The 25097-nt window shown below is 41.1% G+C and overlaps 1 protein-coding gene across 1 annotated transcript in view; it reads right to left on the bottom strand.

Moving 5' to 3' along the window:
* Eif3h (eukaryotic translation initiation factor 3 subunit H) overlaps positions 1–25097 on the bottom strand; it is an 82893-nt gene that overhangs the window by 51580 nt on the left and 6216 nt on the right. The window contains exon 2 of the mRNA XM_032915320.1: positions 8493–8649. Coding sequence (XP_032771211.1) covers positions 8493–8649 — 157 coding nt within the window. The remainder of the gene's footprint in view (positions 1–8492; positions 8650–25097) is intronic.

The raw sequence follows: 25097 nt of genomic DNA, 5'->3' as shown, positions 1-25097 counted from the left end.
AAAATATTTTTTGCTGTTAGCAAGCCTCGGGTTGTATGTCTGAGAAAACAAATTAGTCTCCAGTTCTCCTACGCTTGGTAATAGTGCCCCCTAATGGGAATTTTAACTTGAGGGCTTTTAACTTACATTTTTAAAAAAGCATATATTCTGAGTAGGTTACCTCACTATAACCAAAAAGCAAATTATATAATATAAGTTTGGCAAAGTGGACCACTCAAAAAGCTACCTATGGTGAATTAAAAAACAAAACCCTGAGAATAACAGTAACAAAAAAAAAAGACACATTTCTAGGTTTTACATTATCCTATAACACATAATCCAAGAAACCACTAGGCAAGCATGTTTCTGGTCCTCACCAAACGAGCAATCAGCATCTGCCAAATGAAAGACACTACAGAATGTGACAGAGACTGGCTCACGGGTTATTTACCATTGCAGGAGCTAAGAACGAACCTTTCGCAATGCAGTCACAAGTTGACACCTACGAATCGTGCCAGTTTACACTGTTTTCTACAATTAGTTCCCTTAAACATCAACAACTCAGTGTGTGTTGTTTTCTTTAAAAGAAAAGGCATGAAAATTAAAGCAGGAGCTACCTACTGTGAGCCTTCCCAGGGTTGCCGGGGAAGTGAATCCAACAGTACTAGAACTTTCATTTCAGTGTTCATATCACATTCTGAACTTGGCCATACTAAGTGCAACATCCAGACAAAGCAAACACTGACCGGCCACAGACAAACATAGAGTAAACATTAAAGAAACTAGCACCATTTTCTGTATGCAAACACGAGGAAGAGAACAAGGAGTAAGAAAGTTAGATTCCAGGTCACAAGTTTTCAGAGAGCTCAAAAAAACATTTAGGCTACTGTGTAGATCTAACAACTGTAGCAGGAATACAGAGCTAATAATACATAAACAAATAGGACACCGTCTAATAAAACTTGACGTACAACAGCAAGTACAGGGATCAGTTTGTCAACCCAGTTTAAAGCATTTGCTAATATTTCATTTGCAGCACAGATTAAAATTCCTCACTTTACAAAAGACACAAAACAGCAACAACAACAAAAAAACCAAGCCCATATCCCACCCCTCAAAAAAAAAAAAAACAAAAACAAAAACTCTTAAGAAACCCAAGTTACATAATGCCATAAGTATGAAATACTTGATATTTCAGTTTCATAAAGTTGGTGGCCAAAGAAAAGACTATTCTTTTAATAAATACAGATTTAAGGGCACTGAATAATGGAAAACACATGAGTAAAACAAGTGGCCTTTATCATAACACAAAATAATCCACATCTAGGACTATTCTAAGATACCCAAACATAGTGGAAAATTTTATTTTTATTTAAGTTTGACCCCCCCGCCCCACAAAATCTAACAGTGACCACATTCTGATGATTATTATGGGTTTAGGCAATTGAACTGAAATTCAAACGTACCACCTAAGGCTATGAAGAAATAGAGTGTTACACTTTCACACGTATAACGAAAGGGATGAACCTCACTGGATTTTAGCATGTGTATGCGTGTGCGTGTGCGTGTGCGTGTGCGTGTGCGTGTGTGTGTGTGTGCAGGGATCCTCCTCTCCCTGCCCTGTGCCCCTGCTGAGTTACAGATAGGAACTACACAGCCAAGCTTTTATTGAGTGCTGGGGGTCTAACCTTGGGTTCAGTGCTTGTATGGCAGGCCTTCCCAAACAGAGCCACCTTCCCAACCTCTCGTTTGCTTTTAAAGGCTAACCAAGCGATTGAAACTTGTACATAAATGAACTTCAGATACGGAATTACGCTGCTTTATATTCAATATATTTTAATCTCCAACACATAGAAAACTCCAGTTTTCTATGAAGAAAACGGATAGAAATCCTAAACTGAGCAGAGCAGGATATAATGCCCAGTGTTTAACTTATTAGTATTACTAAATGCTAGATAAAGTTTCTTTTTGACTTAAAGCTGTTACAACTTTAAACAAGCTTCTTAAAGTACACATTCACTAGCTAATTATTTCAAACTCATAAGAGGTTACCCTCCAGTGACTGATTTCTGAAATTAATAAAACACTACACACCATAATTATATTAAATATCATTTCTTTACATTCTAAAGAGTTTTTCTTAAAAAATAACCAACCAACAAAACCAGGCAGTGGCACTGTACGCTCAGAGACGGTTTGTACTCTTACCGGCCACACCGCGTCACTAAAACTCCAGAGCTCAGCTGTGAGAGAAAACAACTGTACCAACAACCACTTGTCCTTTAGTTCTGAAACAGTGAATATTAAATTCTAATTATTTCCAGATATGCAGAATAGAGAAACTGATCTCTCTGGTAATGCTATTAACAAACTACACACAAATCCCAACAGTAATCCTATTAAAGGTGTTTAAGTTTACAGTCATCCAGATAAAAACTGGCCTGTTCAAAACAGGAAAAAATGCATTTTATACAGAAGTCTTAAAATGACACACAAGCAGTTGTGTATCTGAAACAAAAGCAGATATGTGATTTTTCTGGAGATACTAACTTAATAAAAACTGATTTATTGATGAATGATGGAATGTGCCTCTGCAGAAGTATATTTACATTTATAATATGTTCAAGTTGCTTCTCTAAGAGCCTAATACATAAAATAGTGACAGTTATTAAGCTAAAAGTAACTGTTTTTTAAAAAGTAACCAGTTAAAAGTTATATAAAAAGAGCATGAGAGATAAAGTGGTTCGTCATGCAAGCCTGACAGCCTGAGATGGATCTCTGGAGTCCACGGAGGTAAAAATGGAAAACTGACCTCTAACTGAAACACACATTTTATGGCATGTGTGCCTCCCAACACTAACAATTTTTTTAAAGTTTCAGTTTACAAAGTTCTTAAGAAAACTATCCACTTCGCCTCATCATAAATATATTTACAAATAAACTTAACCAAGGAGACAAAAGACTTGGAAGCACTACTCAATGACCTACGTGTTCAATGTAATCGATATCAAAATTCTAGAGTTTGGACAGTGGTGGTGACACACACCGATAGTCCCAACACTCAGGAGGCAGGCGGGCCAATTTCTGTCAGTTCAAGGTCAGCCTGGACTACAGAGAGTTCCAGGACAACCAAGTCTACACAGAGAAACCTTGTCTCAAAAACTAATCAAAATTGAAGGGGGAAAAAAGCCATCACAAAACTAAGAAACCTAAGATATGTTCTTGTATTGCTGGACCAGCCTAACTCCATTTTAAGATTAGAAGCCATCCTATTACAAGGTCAAAATAAATTCTTTCTGATTTCTGTAAAACTAGGATTTGACTAGAATCCTAAAAAAAACTGCAAGACTAGGATTTTCTGGACGTGCTCCACACACTGTACCCTGCCCTCCACCTCTACCTCCACCCTGATAAGACTGTGCCAAACAATTCCAAGTCATCAGCTAAACTCCTATGAAGCCAAGTCTTGGAAATCCCACAACCCCTGAAAAGCCCCTCTCTAGCCTTGCAGTTTTGGGGGGGCTATGTAAGTCTATGTTCAGTGCTATCTTTTCAAACTCCACTTTAGGGAGATAACTTTACCTGACAGAAAATAAAGCTTGCATAATTTGACTAAATAATTCAAATGATAAGTAATCTTCACTTGTGTTCAATGGGATGAGCAGTATGAGAACAGACATCTAAAACAGGACAAGAGAGAAGAATGTCTGGAAGTCACACCCTAGGCTTACATATGGTCACATGATCGACAATGATTCCAGGACCATTCAATGGAACAGGATGAGTCTCTTCTCCAACACCAGCAAACCTGGACCTCTCCTTTACAGACAGACAAAAGTTAACACTAAATCATATAAATAGGTTAACTTAGTTTTTAAAACCATAAAATTTCCAGAAAAAAACAGGAAAAGTTTCGTACTAAATCTGTCAATAGTTTCTTCAATGAAACTAAATGAACAGTCAACAAAAGTGAGAAAAGACAAACTTACATCAAACTTTACAAGCACAGAAGCAAAGGGGGAAATGATCAACAGAGAGAAAAGGCACCCCGGGAACAGAAGATATATGCAATGATTATCTCTCTAAAAGCTACAGAGTTGCAAACTGATTTTTAAAATTTAATTTTAGAATGGGAAGAGGTTAAGCCATCAAGTAGAATAAGCCTCCATATCCACAGGCCCCACAACTAAGAATTCAACCTATCTCAGTTTGTCTGTACTGCACATTCAGACTTTTCCTGTTCATTATTCTTTCAGGGAAAGACTACTCACATATTAGGCAACCCTGAAAAGCAATGATTTCAAGTATAAAAGGATGTTCAGAGGTGGCATGTAAATATTATACTGCTTGACATAAAAGGACTTGGGCACGCAAGAAATTTTATATTTAAGGGGGTGTCCTAGAACCAATCCTTAATAGAAAGCAAGGAATTGCTAGATACAAAAAGTGGTTCGACATCAATGTTCAAAAGGTGTGATGCAGGCCACTGAGAGGAAACGCATCGTTACCCAGGGAGGGACCACAGAATCCACAATACCACCTTTGCAGGCAGGATGTGCCTGCTGCTGCAATAGAGGCATGGCAGAGACAACTTTGTGACAGAAGGGAACTCAGGGCTAGTTCTGGAAACCTGGTCAAAAGTCCAAGGCTCTGGAGGCTATAGAGCCAGAGGGAGCCTACAACTGTTGCTGAATGAACAAATATCACACTGCCTCCTAGATACGTGTGTCCACAGCCATAGTGCGGTTTGTTCTCAGCCTCAGACAGACAACCCTCCTTCTGCAGTGGGCGGCGATGCTGGGGTTCATAACTGGGAAGGAACTAAGAACAGGTAACCTGGTGCTCAGACCTACACGGGGCATCTGCTTAATGTGACACTGATTTCAATCCCCCCAATCTCACACTCACACACACACACACACACACACACACACACACACACACACACACACACACACACACACACAGGCTGACAAAGCATCGTGGACAAGGAATCAAGAACAATATAGGAGCTGGAGGGGAAGTAGTGCTGTAAAGATGCTATCTTCCTGTCATAATGCCACAGCACTTGTGACCTCACTGCAGCTATGGCGACCTGAAAAGGTGAAGGGCACAACACACCAACAGCAGGTAGCACCAATGGGACTCAGTGGGTCACAAAGACAAGTCAACAAATAAAATAATGTGACAGCCATGAAGGTGAGGGCGGGAGGGTGATGTGCTACGAATTATCAGAAGGAGTGGGAAGTGGGAGTAGATATGATCAAGGCACACTGTGTACATGGTTAGATACTGAGAAAGCATTTGACAAAAGTCAACACCCCTTCATGATAAAAGTCCTGGAAAGACCAGGAATTCAAGGCCCATACCTAAACATAGTAAAAGCCATATACAGCAAACCAGTAGCTAACATCAAACTAAATGGAGAGAAACTTAAAGCAATCCCACTAAAATCAGGGACTAGACAAGGCTGCCCACTCTCTCCCTACTTATTCAATATAGTACTCAAAATCCTAGCCAGAGCAATCACACAACAAAAGGAGGTCAAAGTGATACAGATTGGAAAGGAAGAAGTCAAAATATCACTATTTGCAGATGATATGATAGTACATTTAAGTGATCCCAAAAGTTCCACCAGAGAACTAAGCCTGATAAACAACTTCAGCAAAGTGGCTGGGTATAAAATTAACTCAAATCAGTAGCCTTCCTCTACTCAAAGGATAAACAGTCTGAGAAAGAAATTAGGGAAATGATACCTTTTATGATATTCACAAATAATATAAAATACTTCGGTGTGATTCTAACCAAGCAAGTGCAAGTTCTATATGACAAGAACTTCAAGTCTCTGAAGAAAGAAATTGAAGAAGATCTCAGAAGATGGAAAAATCTCCCATACTCATGGATTGGCAGGATTAATATTGTAAAAATGGCCATCTTGCCCAATGCAATCCCCATCAAAATTCCAACTCAATTCTTCACAGAGTTAGAAAGAGCAATCTGCAAATTCATTTGGAATAACAAAAAAACCTGGATAGTGAAAACTACCCTCAACAAAAAAAGAAGGGGGAAATAACCATCCCTGACCTCAAGCTACAGAGCAATGGTGATAAAAACTGTATGGTACTGGTAGAGAGACAGGCAGGTAGATCAGTGGAATAAAACTGAAGACCTAGAAATGAACCCACACACCTATGGTCACTTATATTTGACAAAGGAGCTAAAACCATCTAGTGGAAAAAAGATAGCATTTTCAACAAATGGTGCTGATTCAACTGGAGGTCAGCATGTAAAATGCAGATTGATCCATTCTTATCACCATGTACAAAGCTTAAGTTCAAGTGGATCAAGGACCTCCACATAAAACCTGATCCACTCAAACTAATAGAAAAAACAGTGGGGAAGAGACTCGAACAAATGGGACTGGGGAAAATTTCTTCAACAGAACACCAATGGCTTATACTCTAAAATCAACAATGGGCAAATGGGACCTCATAAAATTGCAAAGCTTTTGTAAGGCAAAAGACATTTTCAATAGGTCAAAACAGCAACCAACAGATTGGGAAAAGATCTTTACCAATCCTATATCCGATAAAGGGCTAATATCGAATATATTCAAAGAACAAGAAGTTAGCCTCCAAAGAATCAAATAATACTATCAAAAACTGCAGTACAGAGCTAAACAAAGAAATCTCAACTGAGGAATACTGAATGGCTGAGAAGTATCTAAAGAAATGTTCAACATTCTTAGTCATCAGGGAAATGCAAATCAAAACAACCCTGAGATTCTACCTAACACCAGTCAGAATGGCTAAAATCAAAAACTCATGTGATAAGAGATACTAGCAAGGAGGTGAAAAAAGAGGAACACTCCTCCATTGTTGGTGGGACTACAAGCTGGTACAACCACTCTGGAAATCAGTCTGAAGGTTCCTCAGAAAACTGGACACAGTACTGAGGACCCAGCTATCCTTCTCTTGGGCATATCCCCAAAAGATGCCCCAACGTATAACAAAGACACATGCTCCACTATGTTCACAGCAGCCTTATTTATAATAGTCAGAAGATGGAAGGAATCTAGATGTCCTTCAACAGAGGAATGAATACAGAAAATGTGGTACATCTACACAATGGAGTACTACTCAGCTATTAAAAACAATGACTTCATAAAATTCATAGGCAAATGGATGGATCTAGAAAATACCATCCTGAGTGAGGTAATTCAATCACAAAAGAGCACACATGGTATGCACTCACTGATAAGTGGATATCAAAAACACAAACCTCAGATTGCCCAAGATACAATCCACAGACCACATGAAGCTCAAGAAGAAGGACTACCAAAGTGTGGATGCTAGGGGGAACAAAAATATTCATAGGAGGAGATATGGAGACAAAGTTTGGAGCAGAGACTAAAGGAATGTCAATTCAGATCCAGCCCATATTCATACAGCCACCAAACCCAGACAATATTGCTGATGTGAAAAAGTGCATGCTGACAGGAGCCTGATATAACTGTGTCCTGAGAGCTGTGTCCTGAGAGATTCTGCCAGAGCATGACAAATACAGAGGCGAATGCTCACAGCCGAACATTGAACTGAGAATGGGGTCCCCATTGGAGAAGTTAGAGAAACAACTAAAGGAGCTGAAGGAGTCTGCAACCCTGTAATAACAGCAATACCAACCAACCAGAGCTCACAGGGACTAAACCACCATCCAAAGAGTACACATGGACAGACCCATGGCTCATATGTAGCAGGGGAAGGCCTTGTTGGGTACCAATGGGAGGAGAAGTCCTTGGTCCTGCCAAGGTTGGACCCCCCCAGTGTAGGGGAATGTCAGGGCAGGGAGGTGAGAAGGGGTGGGTGTTTGGGTGGGGGAAACACCCTTATAGAAGAGAGAGGAGGGATGGGATAGGGGATTTATGGACGGGAAACCGGGAAAGGGGATAACATTTGAAATGTAAACAAAAAATTTTCAATTAAAAATAAATGTATTGAACATAAAAGTTTTGTTGTGCTTTAAGCAAATTTTTTAATTTAAAGAAATTACATATAAATTGTGTCCTAAGAGTTCGAAAAATTATTTTCAACCTGGTTTTGGTTTGGTTTGGTTGTTTGTTTGTTTTTTGTTTGTTAGTTAGTTTGAGACACGGTTTCTTTGTATAACAGAGCCCTGGCTCTCACTTTATAGACCAGTCTCAAACTCACAAAGATCTACCTGCCTCTCCCTCCTAACTGTTCGTGGCTGGTGTAATCTTTAAGCTATAAGAATGATCTTCCTGAAAGAGCTGGTAATACTTACCTCTTCTTAAAACAGATGACAATGGATGCCAAACGGGACAAAGTAAAAACCTTTGTTATACAAATTCTCATTGCACAGACATGCCATTTTCCCCAGAAACTCAAAACCCATGATTTAAGTTAACCCAGTAAGAGAGGAGAGTTACATTGGGAAATGAGCTAACGCCATCTGTGTACGCTGCAAAGACGCAGCTGACAGGCCCACAGCCTTACCTTCATCAAAGTCAGCATCGTCCTCTGTGTGCTGGGGGAATGGGAAACAGTTGGTAATCTCCAGTCGGTCTTCTACAACCAGGCCCAGGAGCACTCCCTGAACGACCTCAGTTCCTTGTCCTTCTTCTTGATAATGTTTGATTATCTTTAATACTACCTAAAAGAAAATACAAAAGACAACTTAAAAACCACACGATTTTATGTTTTACTTATTTCTAAGGGAAAAATAAAAACCACCAGTGAGTTTGCACAACCACAAAAATACCTATTTGTCTTGTAAACCATTTCCTTTCGTCTTACTTAAAGATCACACAAGGTTCTTGGACACTTAACCCTATAAATGAGATCACTAGACCTTTGTTAAAACAAAGTAAGCAGGTATCGGGAGACATGGGAAATTAATGTAGGTTTTTAGAAGAAAACTACAACAGATTCCTTAAAAGCTAGGACCTACATATGCAAAAGGTGTGTGTTCATGCCCAGAATCCAGTATATTTTCATCAAAAAGCCAGGTCAGAATAACCTTACTTCCTTTCATAGAACAAATAAGGCTAAAGAAAGCTATTAAAGTATTTAAACAAGCAGCTGCAGGTGAAGCATCTAAACACTACCTCATACTCTCCAGCGGTCCTGAACCGCCCCAACTTGTTTCTTTATAAAGACCAAGGACACCCATTAAACATACCCAAGCAAGATGGGAAATGCATAGAGATCTGATTATCTGCTAAATAAATAAAGCAGATAGAGAAATGCATAAGCGAGGGTTAATTATAGGAGTGAAAGCTTAAACCTCTGTGATGAGTACTAATTGGGTTCAATAAATTCGTGTGTCTGGAAAAGTATTCACAAAGAGTATCTGTCAAGTAGCAAAGGATTACCAGGGGTAGGCCATTAGTCTTCTGTGAAAAGATAAACCTGAGAATCACCAGGGTTCATTTCAATAAATAATATTTCAAATTTAAGAATATATTATCTACAGCACTCAAAAACTGGCCAAAACAAAAAAGACTATCACCAAAGTAAGAAATGCAGGATCTTGCTATTTCAATCTCATGAAAGAGATTCAAAAACAAATCAAAACCAATTTCTGTCAAACCTGAGCAGTTTCATTCATCATTTGAAATTGTATAGTCCTCCTGCTTCCCTCCTACTGTGGTATGAATATGAATGCCCCCAGACTCCTGGGTTTAATGCTGTGCTGTAGCCTGTGATAGGAATTTCCAGAGGTTCTGGAGGTTGGACTTAATTGGAAGATATAGGTTCCTGGGAGAATGGCTTTGAAATTTATACCTGGTCCCCAGTCCCTTCCTTACAGCATTTCATGAGGTGAGCATGCCACTATGATGATGCTCTACTCAAACACTTGGGGCCTTGCAATCACAAACTCAACCTCTGAAGCCAAGAACTGTCTCCTGTAAGTTGTTTTTCTCTGGTGCCAACGTAACACCTGCACACAATCAATGTACGTTGTGTTGCTATGGCAAACTGCCTGATGCACAACTTGGAAGGATAGCGTATTTCAGCTCACAGTTTCAGGGGTCCCAACACGGGTTCCAGAGAGTGAGGCAGAGCATCATCTGGACAGCACAGTGGAGTTGCCTGAGCAACTCTTTGGCAGTAAATAGGAAAAGAAAAGATCAGAGACAACTACAGTCCCTCAAAGTCGGCCCTTGGATATTTATTTCCTCCAGCCAAGCCCCACCACGTAAGTTTCAACTTCTCAACAACACCATCAATGAATCCAACAGAGGATTAACTGATAAGCCAGAACCCTTGTGACCCAATCATGTCCCAAAGCCCCATCAGAGGGCAATTCAGCTTTGAACACGAAAGAACATGAAAACTTCATATCTAAACCATACGAGTACAATCAATCAAATGTGTTATTCAAGTAATACTGTAGAAATCCTTCACAAACTTGAAATTAGAACAGCAAACACACACACACAAAAAAAGGGGGAGGGAGAGGGGGGGATTAAAAAGTGTCTTTCTTGAGAAGCCTACACTTACTACGATTCGTCCCAATTTCTTAAGCTGTCTTGTCTAAGTATGTGTGTCTATGTATGTGTGTCTCTAAGTATGTGTGTCTATGTATGTGTGTCTATGTATGTGTGTCTATGTATGTGTGTCTATGTATGTGTGCCTTTGAGACTTTATGGGCATCATATGTGTGCAGGAGCCCACAGGGACGGTAAGTGGGGAGAGCATTAGATCCCCAGCAACTGTAGTTAGGGGGTAGCTGTTAACCACCTTGTAGGTGTTGGAAACCAAACACAGGTTCTTTGCAGGAGCGGTAAGCCCCTTTTAACTGCTGAGTCATCTCTACAGCCCCTCTAAATTATTTGAAAAAACTGGGAAAACACACACACACACACACACATACACCACACACACACACACACACACACACACACACATACACACACCACACACACACACACACACAATTGAATGAATAAAAGAAAGAAGAAAGCATAAATTCCTGACTAGAACAAATTGGCACACATATTTTCTAATTCTACAAAACCAAGAATGTATCATATACATGGGTTTAAAACTTCTACAGACGTGTGGGATGATCTGGAAGTATCAACATTCTGCTTCTGCACTCCCTCTTAAAGACACGTACAAATGAAAGGCTGTTTTACTCAGCATTATACCTTCAACACTAACACAGACACTGGCACATGAAAGCTACTCCAAGTATAGTTTGCTAAAGAAATAGCTAATGAACATTATCAGCAATTCCTGATGCACCAGCCCTCTGCTCAGTGCCTTACACGCAAAGAATGACTTAATTTAATCCTACAGCTACCTTTTTATAAAGCCAATTATACTCTTCTCCTATCTTCTCTAAGAAACAGGTAATCTGACATAAACTGATTTAAGTAAGCCTTGACACTTTAAGGTATTTCCCAGTAACTGAGAAAGTGTAGGTATGCTAAACGTGTTTGTAACAAAGGCTAGACGGTTATGATGCAATGTCAGCATCTCCAGGAGGTGTCCCTGTAACTATGGCTCAGGGGTTGATGCATGAAGGACAAGCTGACAAAGTCAGGCAGCAGAAATCTGTGAGTAAATAGTGATGATGAACAAGTTGTGCCCTGGTCCCTGACCACGTGTCCAGTTGTCCTAGGAATTCCAGGCAGTTTCTAATCTTTAGGCAGCAGTCTCACGAGTTGAAAGTTGGGAATGTCCACCCACAATAATCCTAGTTTCAGCCGTGTTCAAATGCTCACTTTCTTTGCCTCGAATTATGTCTCTTTCCATAAAACAGTGCTGATATATGTAATTAATCCTATTTATGGATGTCAAGACTCCCTGTTCTTACTTTCAAAGCTGATGCAGGGAAGTCTCCAAAACAAAAACACACTCCCATAACATATCTTGTTTTTAATGTGTCACAAATGACCCCACAAACGCCGGAGCCCTACGTCACTTGCAGCTTAACAAATAATGTAACAAACTTTTTCAGAATAAATAAATGCTCTCATACTGAGTACTTATTAAGAGCCATCTAGGGAGCCTAAAATATCCTTGTGTCCAATCCTAATCTCTGAGTTCAGATTAACTGGTCTAAGCTAGATGTGTATACCTTTGGGAGTTTTGAGTTTAGACTCTCCATGTGTCTACAACACCTTGCTTTACTCTAACATTTTAATTATAATTTAACTTATATGTAGGTATGTGTGCCTATGTGTAGGTATCTGCTCTTGAGTGTAAAAGCCAGAAGTCACTGGATCCCCTAGAGCTGGACTTACATGTGGTTGTGAGCCACCTGATGTGGGTGCTGGGAACAAAACTTGGGTTCTCTGCGAGAGCAGTGAGTGCTCTTAATACGTACACCAATAGTCTCTCCAGTCCTAGTGTAACTTTTAATGACCATGATCCAGCTTTCCTTTCTCTTTATTTTGGTTTAACTCTTCAAAAGCTTGTAATGCTATGAGCTAGCTTTCTTCTAAGACTTTTCACTGTTTCTAAAAAGTGCAGACAGTGAGAAATACCAATCAAATGTGAATATTTTATTTATAAAAGCAAAAGTATCACCCCTAATAAGGAAGCTCGAGTCTACTTGGAATATCATTACAGAAGAGGGACAAGAACAGCAGAGACATTAGGCAGCACACACGTTTTCTCTAGTCCAGTAGTCTCAGGGCTGTGAGCTGACCCAGACAAGAACCAGCGCTGACTAGAATCCTTTATATGAGTACAATGGTCATTCTGCTGTAAACTCTGCCAGGAGAGTAAACCGCAGAAACTATGCACAACAGCCTTCTAATACTTTGAAATGTCATCACACTCTGGGTCTGAATGTTTACCCACTCAATTTGCCCTGCCCGCCAAGTGTCCAACTGCTGTCCTCTGAATAGTGACTTGTGTCTAGCACCATCTTGAAGACTTCTGAGGTTTTCACGATATAAAGTAAGGCAAGAATCCTACCAGCAAGATACTGCCCGTGTCTGCTCGGACAACCCTAAAGGGAGTGCTTATGTCTAGATCACTAACGCACACTGTGATGGGGCACAACAGGGAGGCTTTTACCTATCTTCAAGGGCTTAAGAGAGGTATTTACCAAGCTGCCTGGCTTTAAAAAAGAAACAAAGCACAATCTCCCTTTGATTCAAAATCTAAAAATTACAAATGATTTCATTTACGATAGCAGTATTCTCAAAAGTATGGGGTGCCCTCAAAGCTGAGGGATCTGTGTATGCAGAAGAGGAAGTGGAAATATTGTAAGACCCAGAAGTGATGGATGACTCCAAGGAAAGCATCTTCTAGACACAACTGGATTGACTCCCATTTGAACGCAAAGTCTTGTACATCAACCACACTTCAGTGCGGGCTGTTTTCCAGAGTGAAAACCAACTCAACAGCATTGCTAGTTTTCTGCATCGTTTTGCTGTTCTATCTTATTGGTCTTTTGATTTCCATTTTTGTGTTTTGTAGTTTGTTTCTTATTTTTGTTTTCTTTTAAAGAGATCGAGAAAAAGTTGGGTGGGTAGGGAAGTGACAAAGACCTGGGGACTAGGAGAAGGGAAACATGATCAAAATAAATTGTACAATTTTTTTTTCAATAAGATGTCAAAAACAAGCTAGGCAGTGGTGGAGCACACTTAGGAGGCGGAGGCAGAGGCAGGCAGATCTTTGTAAATTCGAGGCCAGGCTGGTCTACATAGCAAGCTCCAAGATAGCCAGAACTACCTAGAAAGACCCTGTAAAAAACAAATAAACACAACAAAACAAAAACAAAATGTTTAAAACATATGGGGGAATATATATCAATGCAAAGAGCTAAGTAAGTTATTATACTAGCAATCAGTAATGCTTAAATTTAATGTTAACAAGGATGAGTAAAACTTCCCATGATTCCCTAAGACCTCCCTGCAAATACATTGGAAGCTTTCCTAGGGGATGTGTTATACTAGGAATTTCAGGTCCTCTACCTAAAGTCATTAACCTACGCTATAAAAGACCTTATCTGAAAAGGGGGTAGGAAACTTTTTTTTAATGTCCTATGAGGAAAGACTTTAAATTTTACCAAAATGCAGATAATGCGTTTAGACAACTGTTTTCTATCAAATCCAGGTCTCTGAAGAACACTACCTTGAGAAGGCTTGCATCTTCTGCACAGACTTACCAGCCTTCTCTCCCTCATTAATTGATTTGCTCAGATATTTACTGACTTAATTCTAGAGCCAAGACAGCTCTCTCATCTCACCTCGCCTCACCTCATCTCACGTGAGACGTTCCACAGGAAGCAAGTCTCCAGTTCTCTCACCACCACCTTAGTGAGCTCCATCCCACACCACCATCTGAGATCACTCCAGGCCTCAGGCACTTCTGACCATTGACTATAAGTCAGGAATTCCCACAATATCCCTCTCAGGTTAAACCTCCTGTTTTAAAAGGCTTATAGAATCCAGAAATTAATATTTGCTGGGTCCACTTAAAAAAAAAAAAGTCAAAGAAATGGACAGAGCAAGGGACAGAAGCAGGAGTGGTGGCTCTGAGCCTACCACTCTCCCAGGACTCTGGAGATTGCTACACCCAGCAAGGCTTGCATCTTTGGTCATGCAGGGAGGAGGTAGGGGTTATTTTGTCTTGTTTTTACTGATATTTAGTAGATTAAACTCATCTCCAGCTATCCCAACTGCTTCCCAGAAATCAGGAGCCAAGTCCAACCACTCCAATCTCTTTATGGAGACCAGCCTCATCCTAAATCACCTCACTAACACAAACTCCTATGTGATCAGAGGGCTGAGTATGAACAAAAGCCGTTCCTGTCACTCAAAGCCCTAAATGTTGTAGGAGCTCTGGGACAGAACCTGGGAACAAAAGCCAAAGTCACTGAGGTCCGGAAGCACTCAATACTCTTCTAGACCTCTAAACTCTTAAAATTGAGGGCCCTGAAAACTTCAGTATAGCTAATTTCATGTCAGAAAATGAAACTGAGAAATTCTGGCATTTCTCTTTAAAAACAATAATGAATATGCTATGTATTAGCATAAGCTACATTCTTATAAAAAATAGCTTTTATAAAACAAAACTATTTACTCACAGGTCAAAAATGGCAGTTTTAGACTTTTGGAAAAAAGTTAATTTTAAAAAATATTTCATTCAGGACAGGAAATCACACTGTTTTACATTTCATAAATCTTTTTAATGTCTTATTTTGTAGAAAGCAGTTGGATTATGCCTGCCTTTGTATTCAATCTCTTTTATATTGCTTATCACTGAGCATCTAGAACCTCTCCTGAACATGCATGAAGGATACAGAACAAGCTGGCAATGGACGTTTACATACTATGAAAAGTCTGACCCTGGAGACTTTTAAAACAAGATGTTAATGACAATAAGGAAAACTGATCGTGATTAGTTTGTGAAAGATAATTATAAAGTGGTGGTGCAATGAGGGACAAGAAGGTGGGCTTCAGTAGGGGGTACAGCGAAGATCATATGCAGCAAGAGCAGAGGAAGCAATCACCCAGAGAAGACACAAAACACAGCGCCCGCGGCCTTGGGGCACTGCTTACATTGCCAACATCTGCTTTTTATAAAATATGTAAGTTGGATTTTTTATTTTTATTTTTTAAAATGTACGTGTACCACAAGTATTAGCCTGCAGCTATGCCTGTATACTGTATACAACATGTGTGCTTGAGGCCTGTGGAGGTCAGAAGGGGCTGTTGGAGCCCCTGGAAATGGAGCTACAGATGGCTGTAAACTGCCATGTGGGTGCTAGAAACCAAATCTGGGTCTTCTGCAAGAGCAACCAATGTTCTTAACTATCGAGTCATCTATCTATCCAGTCCCAGTAAATTGTATTTTAAAGACATCAAAAAACACCTAGAGATGATGGAGTTTAATGCCTTCAACCCCAGATAGTAAGGAACCTGAGACACAAGGATAACAAATTAGAGGCCAGCCTAAGTAACTTATTGATGCTGTATCAAATTAAGCAAAAGGCTAGAAATACACCTCAGTAGTAGAAAGCTTCCCCATGTTCAATTCCTAGCACAAATAAAGGAAGGAAGGAAGGAAGGAGGGAAGGATAGGGTTGGGAATGCCAACTTCAGTTCCTAGCATAAATAGGTAAATAGATAAGAAGTTAAAAAAAAAAAAAAAAAAAAAGATGGGCGTGTTAGCCAGGGTGGATGGGCTTGCCTGGCATGCATGAAACTCTGCTTTGAATCTCTGTATTACAAAACAAAACAAACAAAGACATGCACCACCAAAATATTTCAGACATTTCATGAATACTCAAAAGAATGCCCATGACATCTAAAACAGAAAGTTTAAAAAAACACCTATTATGTGAATGTAGTTATATGCTTTAATGATATCTGTATCATTAATTATAATAAGCATGTATTTGTTTTCTAGTCAAAGGATATCAAATATGAAGTGAAGAGGAAGACTTTTTTAAAAATATGTGTTTATTTAATGTATGTAATGTCACTGTCTTCAGACACACCAGAAGGCATCAGATCCTATTACAGTTGGTTGTGAGCCACCATGTGGTTGTTGGAATTTGAACTCAGGACCTCTGGAAGAGCAGTCAGAGCTCTTAACCCGAGCTATCTCTCCAGCCCCGAGGAAGACTTTTAAATATAGCAGTTACTGTAACTTGTTCCTTAGAGCTTCACAACACAGAACAAATTCAATTTTCTTTCTTGACAGTACTGGCTTACAGAGTAAGATGGGCATGGTACATCCTTAACACTTTGGGGGTGTCATAGTTATAGGTTTTTAGTACTACTTTAAGGCAAGTTGGGGAAGATAGGGTTTATTTTGCCTTACCATTATCCAGGGAGATCACAACATAAGCTCAAGGCAGAAGCCTTGAGTCTGAGGCTGATGCAGAGGCCATGGAAGAGTGCTCCTTACTGGCTTGCTCAGCCTGTCTTATCCTTGCCATGACTACTAGCCCAGGAGATACACCATCCACAGTGAGCTGGGTCCCCCCACACCAATCATCAAGAAAATGACCTTTAGATTTGTCTATAGACCAATGTAGTAAGTCACTTTCTCAACAGGGGTTCCTTCTCACCTAAGTCAAGTTGACATTAAATTAGCCAGTTCTGTTGTTAGTAAAATACCAGCTAAATTAAAGTTTGTTGGTACCTGGACAATGGTGTGCACACCTTTAGTCCCACCACTGGGAGGCAATCGGATCTCTGTGAGTTGGAGGCCAGCCTGGCCTACAGAACAAGTCCCAGGACAACCAAGGCTACACTGAGCTCAAAATAAAAAAGTTTTTGTCTTAGAGTTTTATTACTGTGAAGAGACACCCGACCACAGCAACTCTTATGAAGGAAAACATTTAATTAAGGCTGGCTTACAGGTTCAGAGGTTCAGTCCATTACTGTCACGGAGGGAAACATGGTGGCATACAGGCAGACTTGTGCTGTAGGAGTATCGTGATCCACGAGCAGCAGAAGAGACTGAGACCTAGATCTTGCTTGAGGTAGAGTCTTCAAAGCCTACCTCCTAGTGACTTCCTCCAAGAAAGCCACAGCTATTCCAACAATGCCACACCTCCTAATAATGCCACTCTCTATGGGATAATTGGGGGGGAGGGCATTTTTATTCAAAGCACCATAGTTTGCTAGTAAAATATCAACTAAATAAAAGTACAATTAAATAGTCCTAATCCTAAAAGGATGGGAAAAAATCCACAATATGAAAGCCAAAATAACTATTGACTAAATTCTACCTTCTTAAAATTTATTTTTTTGAGATTATTATATAAACCATTTCCTCCTTCCCTTTCCTCCCTTCAAACCCTCCCATACACCCCTCTATCCCTATCCACTCAGAGATAGATTTGTAGGTAGGTAGATACGTAGGTAGACAGATAGACAGACAGACAGACACCCCCGCTCAGTATGTATACTACTAATATGTACTACATCTTCAGTGCTGACCATTTGGTATGGATGGCCATTTGGTATGTTTTTGCCCAAGGAGAACTATTTCTCCCATTCTCAGCATTCCTTACTTCTTTGTGTAGGATACCTCCTTTTCATGTGGTTATTTTACAATTCTATTCTAATAGCATACACAGGCACCTGTGAAATATCAGATAACATGCACATAGACACGTGACTACTAGAAAAGCTATACATGGAATACAGAGTCTGGCTTCCGAGAGCAGAATGACTTATTCAAGAGAAGCCTAACGTGAGTCTAGTATAACTCTACAAACTGGACTCAACTCTGTACTATAATTAATATTCAAGGGGAGTAGGGTGCTAGACAGTGGGACACACTTGCTTAGCACACACATAACCCAAGGTTCAATCTCTGCTAGCAGCAAAGAACTAGACTGACTAGCAAATGAGCTAAAAATAAGTAGTAACACCAGGACAAACAGGTTTCCGACTGTCCCTAAAAAGAACCAGCTGATGCCTAAGCAGTTAGTAGTTAGCCTACAGCATCTGTGATGGTTTGTATATGCTTGGCCCAGGACGTGGCACTATTGCCCTGTTGGAGTAGGTGTGGCTTGTGGGTATGGACTCTAATACCCTTGTCCTAGCTGCCTGGGAGCCAGCATTCTGCTAGCAGCCTCCTGTACCATGCCTGCCTGGATGCTGCCATGTTCCCACCTTGATACTGGACTGAACCTCTGAACCTGTAAGCCATCCCCAATTAAATGGTGTCCTTTTAAGAGTTGCCTTGGTCATGGTGTCTGTTTACAGCAGAAAAACCCCTAAGACAGCAACCCTTGTGCTCTATCCTTTACAGGGCAGAGTTCACTCGGAGTGCTGGGTAACCTGCCCTTTGTAGCTAGAGTAAGCAAACACTGAAGTACTCATTCAGCTAACATTAAAAAAAAAAAACTTTAACCTCCAAAATTAACTTAAAAAGTAAATCTGGTGGTATTAAATGATCACATGCTCTAATGTCATACTTGTATTAAATATTACTACACTGGTGAGAAAAAGAAGCTACATCCTGAACTGGATGTGAAAACAGTTTCTTACAGAACATGTGGAGCAATCTGTGAAGAACATTCCCACTGCTTACCACGGCCCAACACTTTAGGAAAGGGAGGTGCAGGAGAGAGAGGAGGGAAAGCACAAGCCCAGGGATGGCGCACTCCAACTGCACAGCAGGGCCAAAGTTCCTTAACACTCGCTCAGCTCACACAGACCACACCCCACAGCTAAGCAGAACTGTATCAACTTCCCATGATATTCTGGTTGGAGCTTTGCGGATAGTCTCCATATAACAACTCTGGCCGCCTCCCTCCTGTGTCCGAAGTGCTGGGATTACAAGGTCACACACCAGTGTAAGAGAGAGAAGAGAGAACATGCAGCTGTCAGAGACCAGAGGTGCTGGGTCCCCTGGAGACGGAGTTGCACGCAGCTGTGAACTACCCAGTGTGTGTGCTGGGGACTGAACTACAGTCTTCTGCAGCATCAATGGCAGCTCTGAACCATTCAGCTGTTACTCCAGACCTACACTTAGCTATTCAGACTTCAGAGTCAAACACTTTATGTCACAAAAATAAAGATTCTCAAAATATAGCAATAGGTGTGAACTTCAAACCATGTGACTACCAAGCTCCCGGCTTTCTCTATCAGCCCCACGGCTGCTTCGAAGTACATTCTCTTCCACTGAGGTCATTCCCATTTTCCCCTTAGCTATTCTGCACAGTGTATTTGTATAAGGAGGGAAAATAAATCTCCCTCCATAGCACGGGCCCTCCTTGAGTTCCAAGTTCTCTACAACAGAGGTAAGACAGTGCCATATTCACCCAATAAATAAACCCAGCCAGAAGCTCAGCCCTCTTCCAGCTGCTGCCTGGTAATGAGGGCCTGAGACACACTGACCACACAATTAAGTCCTCAGTTAAGCACCAGCACCATTACAATGGCCACACCACAATACACAGCCCACCTATCCTTATCTGTCTGTACCCAGCAAAACATTCAGTCACTGAGTGAAGTTTGCCAAGATCTGCCATCCCTCTAGAATGCTTACATTCCTCTGAGCTTTTTTTTCAAGCACGACACATTGTAAACTGTGGCTATTAAAAATCGTCTACCTAAGCCAGAAGGTGGTGTTGCACGCATTTAATCCCAGAAGAGGCTGGTGGATCTCTGTGGGTTCGTGGCCAGCCTGGTCTACAGACTGAGTTCCAGGACAACCAGAGCTGTTATCCAGAGAAACCTCATCTCAAAAAATTTAGAGGGCAACTAAAGCCGGGGGGAAGGTGCAGGTCAGTAATTGCAGCAGGAGGTGCAGGAAGTGGAGGAAGTGCAGGAAGTGGAGGCAGAAGGATCAGGAGCACAAGGCCAGCCTTGGTCACACGGAATGCTTGGTTGGAATCAGCCTGGTCTCCATTACACCCTGTTAAGCCACTTCACTCAAAAGAGTTCACTTGTCATAGCTACAAACCATGGTGATGTCCACTTTATGAGTTCTTTAAAAGTTCAAAGCAAAGCAGTAGGCCCAAGCCACCCCAGCCACCAGTCAGCTGAAGAGCTCAAGTGAGATATACAATTCCTAGCTGGCTCTCCTGGGTTCTGCAGCTACTGGGAGGTAAGGCCCACAGCCTGAACTCTCACATCAATCTCTGTCAAAGAACAGCTATTACTGTAGAAGAACTTTATTCTCAAAGAAAGTGTAATGTCACAAAATCTCCCTTTAGCATATTCTGTAAAGTCAATATCTAGACTTTCATTTAATCTGGCTTCTTTCACTGCCAGAACTATGAACTTGGCAGTTTTCTTATTTGGTTAAGCCTAGACCATTTTTTCTAACACTGAACAAAGAAGGCAGTTATTGCCAAAATGTAAACTCAAAAAGCAGAAAGCTGCATTAGTCTTAAATTTAACACATTTTATGGCTCAAGTGGGATAGGAGTTCCATTTCACAACTGGCTGAGTCAAAGAAGAAATGGGATTTAAATCATTGCTGCTAAGTTTTGATGTGAGTAAACTTTAGGGACTTCAATGGTGAGAGTAGTTATTTTGCCCCTGACACGTGAGACTGGTTACAATGCTCCATGATAGCTCATCAATATCGCCTCTAGAATATCTCATTTTAAAAGAGCGCGTGAGTTTCATGATTATTCTCTTGGAGCTAATGCTTACTGACGATTCGCATTGTTAGAGTTTAATCAACTAACGGCTGTCAAAACAGACCAGAAGCGCAACTTCACGAAGTTCTTCAAAGTAACAGTTCTTCTTCTGCCTTAGTCCTACAGGATCACAATGGTGCAGCCAAAGGCTCTAAAGTAGACAAGCAAATGCTAACTAGCGAGCGTGCTTAGTACACAAGCTTTATACCATCAGAAGGAACACTAACCTGGAATTTTTCCCATATACAGCCAGAAGGTAATTATTCAAAAGTAAAATTAGTGACAGAAAGGCTTATCTGGAACAAAATATATTTCTCTTCTCATACAAAGCAATAAATTAATAAATAAAAATTAAATCAATAAATAACAAAATGTCTATTCCTTAAAATACTACAGCATATTCAGATGCGCTGACTACTACTTAAAAAGTCATTCTGGAATTTGGGGGCACTGCGATTATCAAGTGCTTTAGTACTTGCTAAACGAGGCCAGGAAACAGGGTAGGCAACCCTGACTGTTAAAGAGCCATTAATTACGGCTGTCTGGGAAAGACGCATGGAACACGGGTGCTTCGGTTTCTTTACTTGCTCATTTTTTCCTCTTTCTTCTATGTGCTCATATTAATCACCCAGTGCAGTGGGTGTGCAGATTAACAGACCTTCTGCTTTCAGCATTATAAAACATACTATAAACCAGGCATTGTGGTGCACACCTTTAATCCCAGCCCTCAGTAGGCAGAGGAAGGGGGATCGGATCTGAGTTTGGGGCTATCCTGGTATACAGAGAGTCCCTGTCCTGGGGAGCTGGGGGAGGAGGGGGCGATACTACAGTAAGCTCAGAAGTTCCTCTTCCTGCTCAGGGCTTACCTCTGAATGAGCTGATGACTATGTATGCCCGCATGGAATGTGAGGTGAGTGTCCCTAAATATCATACAGTGAAGTGCGTTTACGTTGGATATGACAGTGCTTTTCCCACAAGGCTTTTGAGTTTTAATGCTACAGGTGTTCTATAAGCAAGTTTACTCAACAGCACTGTCCGGGACAGCCAAGTACAAACGGCCTGTAAGGCAACGTACATACGGTTCTTAGAACAGCCGGGAAACTCAGAGAGAGCTAACACGTGATCGTCAGAGGTCCCAAGGAAAGCACTAGAAACCATCAAAGATGTCACCCCAGCTTGAGTGACTTAGGCAGAGTGGACTCACTAATAACAACACGCATACTAACAATAACGCCTCATTTTAAAAGTAGAGAAAAAATTTTAAGATAGTAATGTCAGTTGGCAATGGAGCAAAACATTAGACGGAATTCTCTGCAGGTGGGAGAGTCAGTGGTACTCCCTACAGGGCTACTGAGGAAGGTAATGGGCCAGTGAGCTCAGCACAATTACAAACACACAAACCTCTAACTCCACCTGACTCAACTCTACATATTTGTTAAAAAAAAAAAAAAAAAAAAAAAAACAGGAAAAACGCTAGGACAATAATCCCCAACTTTCAATTTAAAAGCCCCAATCCAAATTAATTTTCTTCTTTGCAGTTTTTCCAAACCTCCCTTACAATAAATGTTCGGAGCTTTTCTTCTTAAAAACTGTATTTTACAGAGCGTGTCACAGGGAGCATCTGTCACTGACATAATGAAGCTAGTTGTAGATAGGGTTAAGAGAAGGCACAGGGAGTCCAAAACAAAACCTCACACAATCATCAGGATCCAGTGAGTACAAGTAATATTTAGAAACTTTACCTGGGAAGAACATAAAACTTTACAGTAAATATGTAGCTGATGTTCCAACTCAAGTGGTAAAAGCTTCATATTTCACTATGTTAAGCTGAATTACCACTATGATTCTGAGTATAAATTTTTATATGCCTGGTCTTGGTACTATACAGAAAACTACTCTGGCATATGGAAGGGTCCCTTTCCCACCTCTTAGTTTTAGTGAAAGACATAACCCTGGCATTAGTTAAGCTGCTGCACTCTGCGCTTTCATGGCCACTGGATGCAGCCCCTTTGAGAGGGACTGTCCAATAGCAGCTTACAGGAACACGTCTGTAAACACACTACCACACACCTTGCCAAATGAGTACCATGGGCTAAAAAAGCTTACAAAAAATAGCTGTGAAATACTTTTGAAGAAAAGACAAACACAATCAGATATCACATAACTGCTAAACTCAGACATTCACTGAACTGTAAGGTACATGAAAAAGAAGTCAGAAAAATCTCACACATATAAGAGAGCACATTTTTGGAAACTTTTCTAACAACGTAACAAGGAATACATTATTTTGTACATAATTTCTAAATCAGTGGTTCTCAACCTTCCTAATGCTGCAAACTTTTAACACAGTTCCTCGTGTTGTGGTGATCCCCAACTATATAAAATTATTTCATTGCTACTTCATAACTGTGATTTTGCTACTGTTTTGAATCATAATATAAATACATGTGTTTTCCTATGGCCTTACACCACCCTGTGAAATGGCTGAATTCCAAAGGGGTCATGACCCACAGGTTGAGAACCACTGTTCTAAACAGACATTATTTCCCGACCTTAGCATATATCAAGATCCATAATCTGTGTTTTAATTCCCTTGTTTATATGAGGATAGTTATCATTTCTACCTGAGAGCTACTGAATCTATTCCCTTTGTGCCTGCCCTCTATCCTTGCAAGCTCCCTGCCAAAAGAAAAAAAAAAAGAAAAATTTCTCTGTGAAAGCTATAGTGTATCATGATGAATCCCAGAGTATACCCTTTTGTCCATATCTCTTTAGTTGCAAATGTTCACTGTAATGAGTCATGGGTCTGATTCAAGTCCTCTGGTTTCTCCTATCAATACTGGATCCTTTCTAGGACTCCTGGATGCCTTGTGTCATGGAGATTCTGCAGCTTTGGATCTGTAGGACTGGCCCCTTCACACACTCCAGCAGTTCACAGATGGGGTAGATGTTGGGGTAGGCCAACTCAGAGCCCTAGATCTGGGCCTAGGTGGTAGCTGATCCGGAGAGCCTGCCAAGTCTCCTGCATGCACACACCAAGGCCAGCACCAGCACTGCCCTGCCTGGCTCAGGAAAAGCTATAGCTGCCAAAGGACAGGGTCAGCTCTCCCACCCTAATGCCCTTGGGCTGGCTCACCCCCAACTCCCTCAACCAGGTCAGCTCTACTATGCCCAAGCAAGGTGCTGGGCCAACTCCTTCATTCTCATGACCTTGGAGTCAGCTCTTCTGCTCAAATGCCTTCAGGGTCAGCTATCCCAAGATGCCCAGGCGAAGCGTGCAGCTCCGCACAGCTCTCAGATAGTGACATGGCCCCAGGTAGCAGCTGAGCCCAAGACATCTGCCTGCCTTGTGGTAAAAGACCCCTAGTGCTATACAGGTCCAGACCCAGACATGGACCTCGGTGGTAGCCCTAGCCTTAGGTCACTGGTTACTCACGTCAGACTGTTCTTCACTACCCTCCATCTCCATTCCCACCTCTCTTCACGTGCACACGTCACTCTGCTCTCGTCCTCTTCCACCTCTCCACTGCTTACTGTTCTTCTTAGGGGCAGCCTGGGGCCTCTGGGTGTCTGGGTCGTGTAGGGCGTAGCCTGCCCACCTAGGGGATCTCAGTGGCCTGCCTGCCTGGGCCCCAGAGCTGGCCCCAAGCATGGCACTGCTAATCCCCACTACTGACCTCTCTCCTGCTCCCCCATCTTTGTTTTTTGCAATGATATCTGTAACCATGTTCTTTAGCAAACTACAGAATCAGGGATCATTGTTTTCTAGAACTGTTGGCGGCATCAAAAACCACAATATAACCTTCCCCAGGGCTGAGATATCCTTTAGGGCTGCTTCCCGCTTAGTTGGCCCTCCATGTTGTCTGGGGGAAAGAATTCATAGTTCCTGTACCTCACTGCCTCTCATCAATTCTGGCCTAAATTAAACACTTTAATTGCTTTGCCTCTCCAGTTAAGAGAGCATGTTAGCTTTACAGAGATGTAGGCCTTGCCTCTACTGGTAAAAACATCAT

The sequence above is a fragment of the Rattus rattus genome, chromosome 1 (assembly GCF_011064425.1).
Source record: "Rattus rattus isolate New Zealand chromosome 1, Rrattus_CSIRO_v1, whole genome shotgun sequence".
In the NCBI taxonomy this organism is placed as follows: Eukaryota; Metazoa; Chordata; class Mammalia; order Rodentia; family Muridae; genus Rattus; species Rattus rattus.
This window is presented reverse-complemented; position numbering and strand designations above follow the sequence as displayed.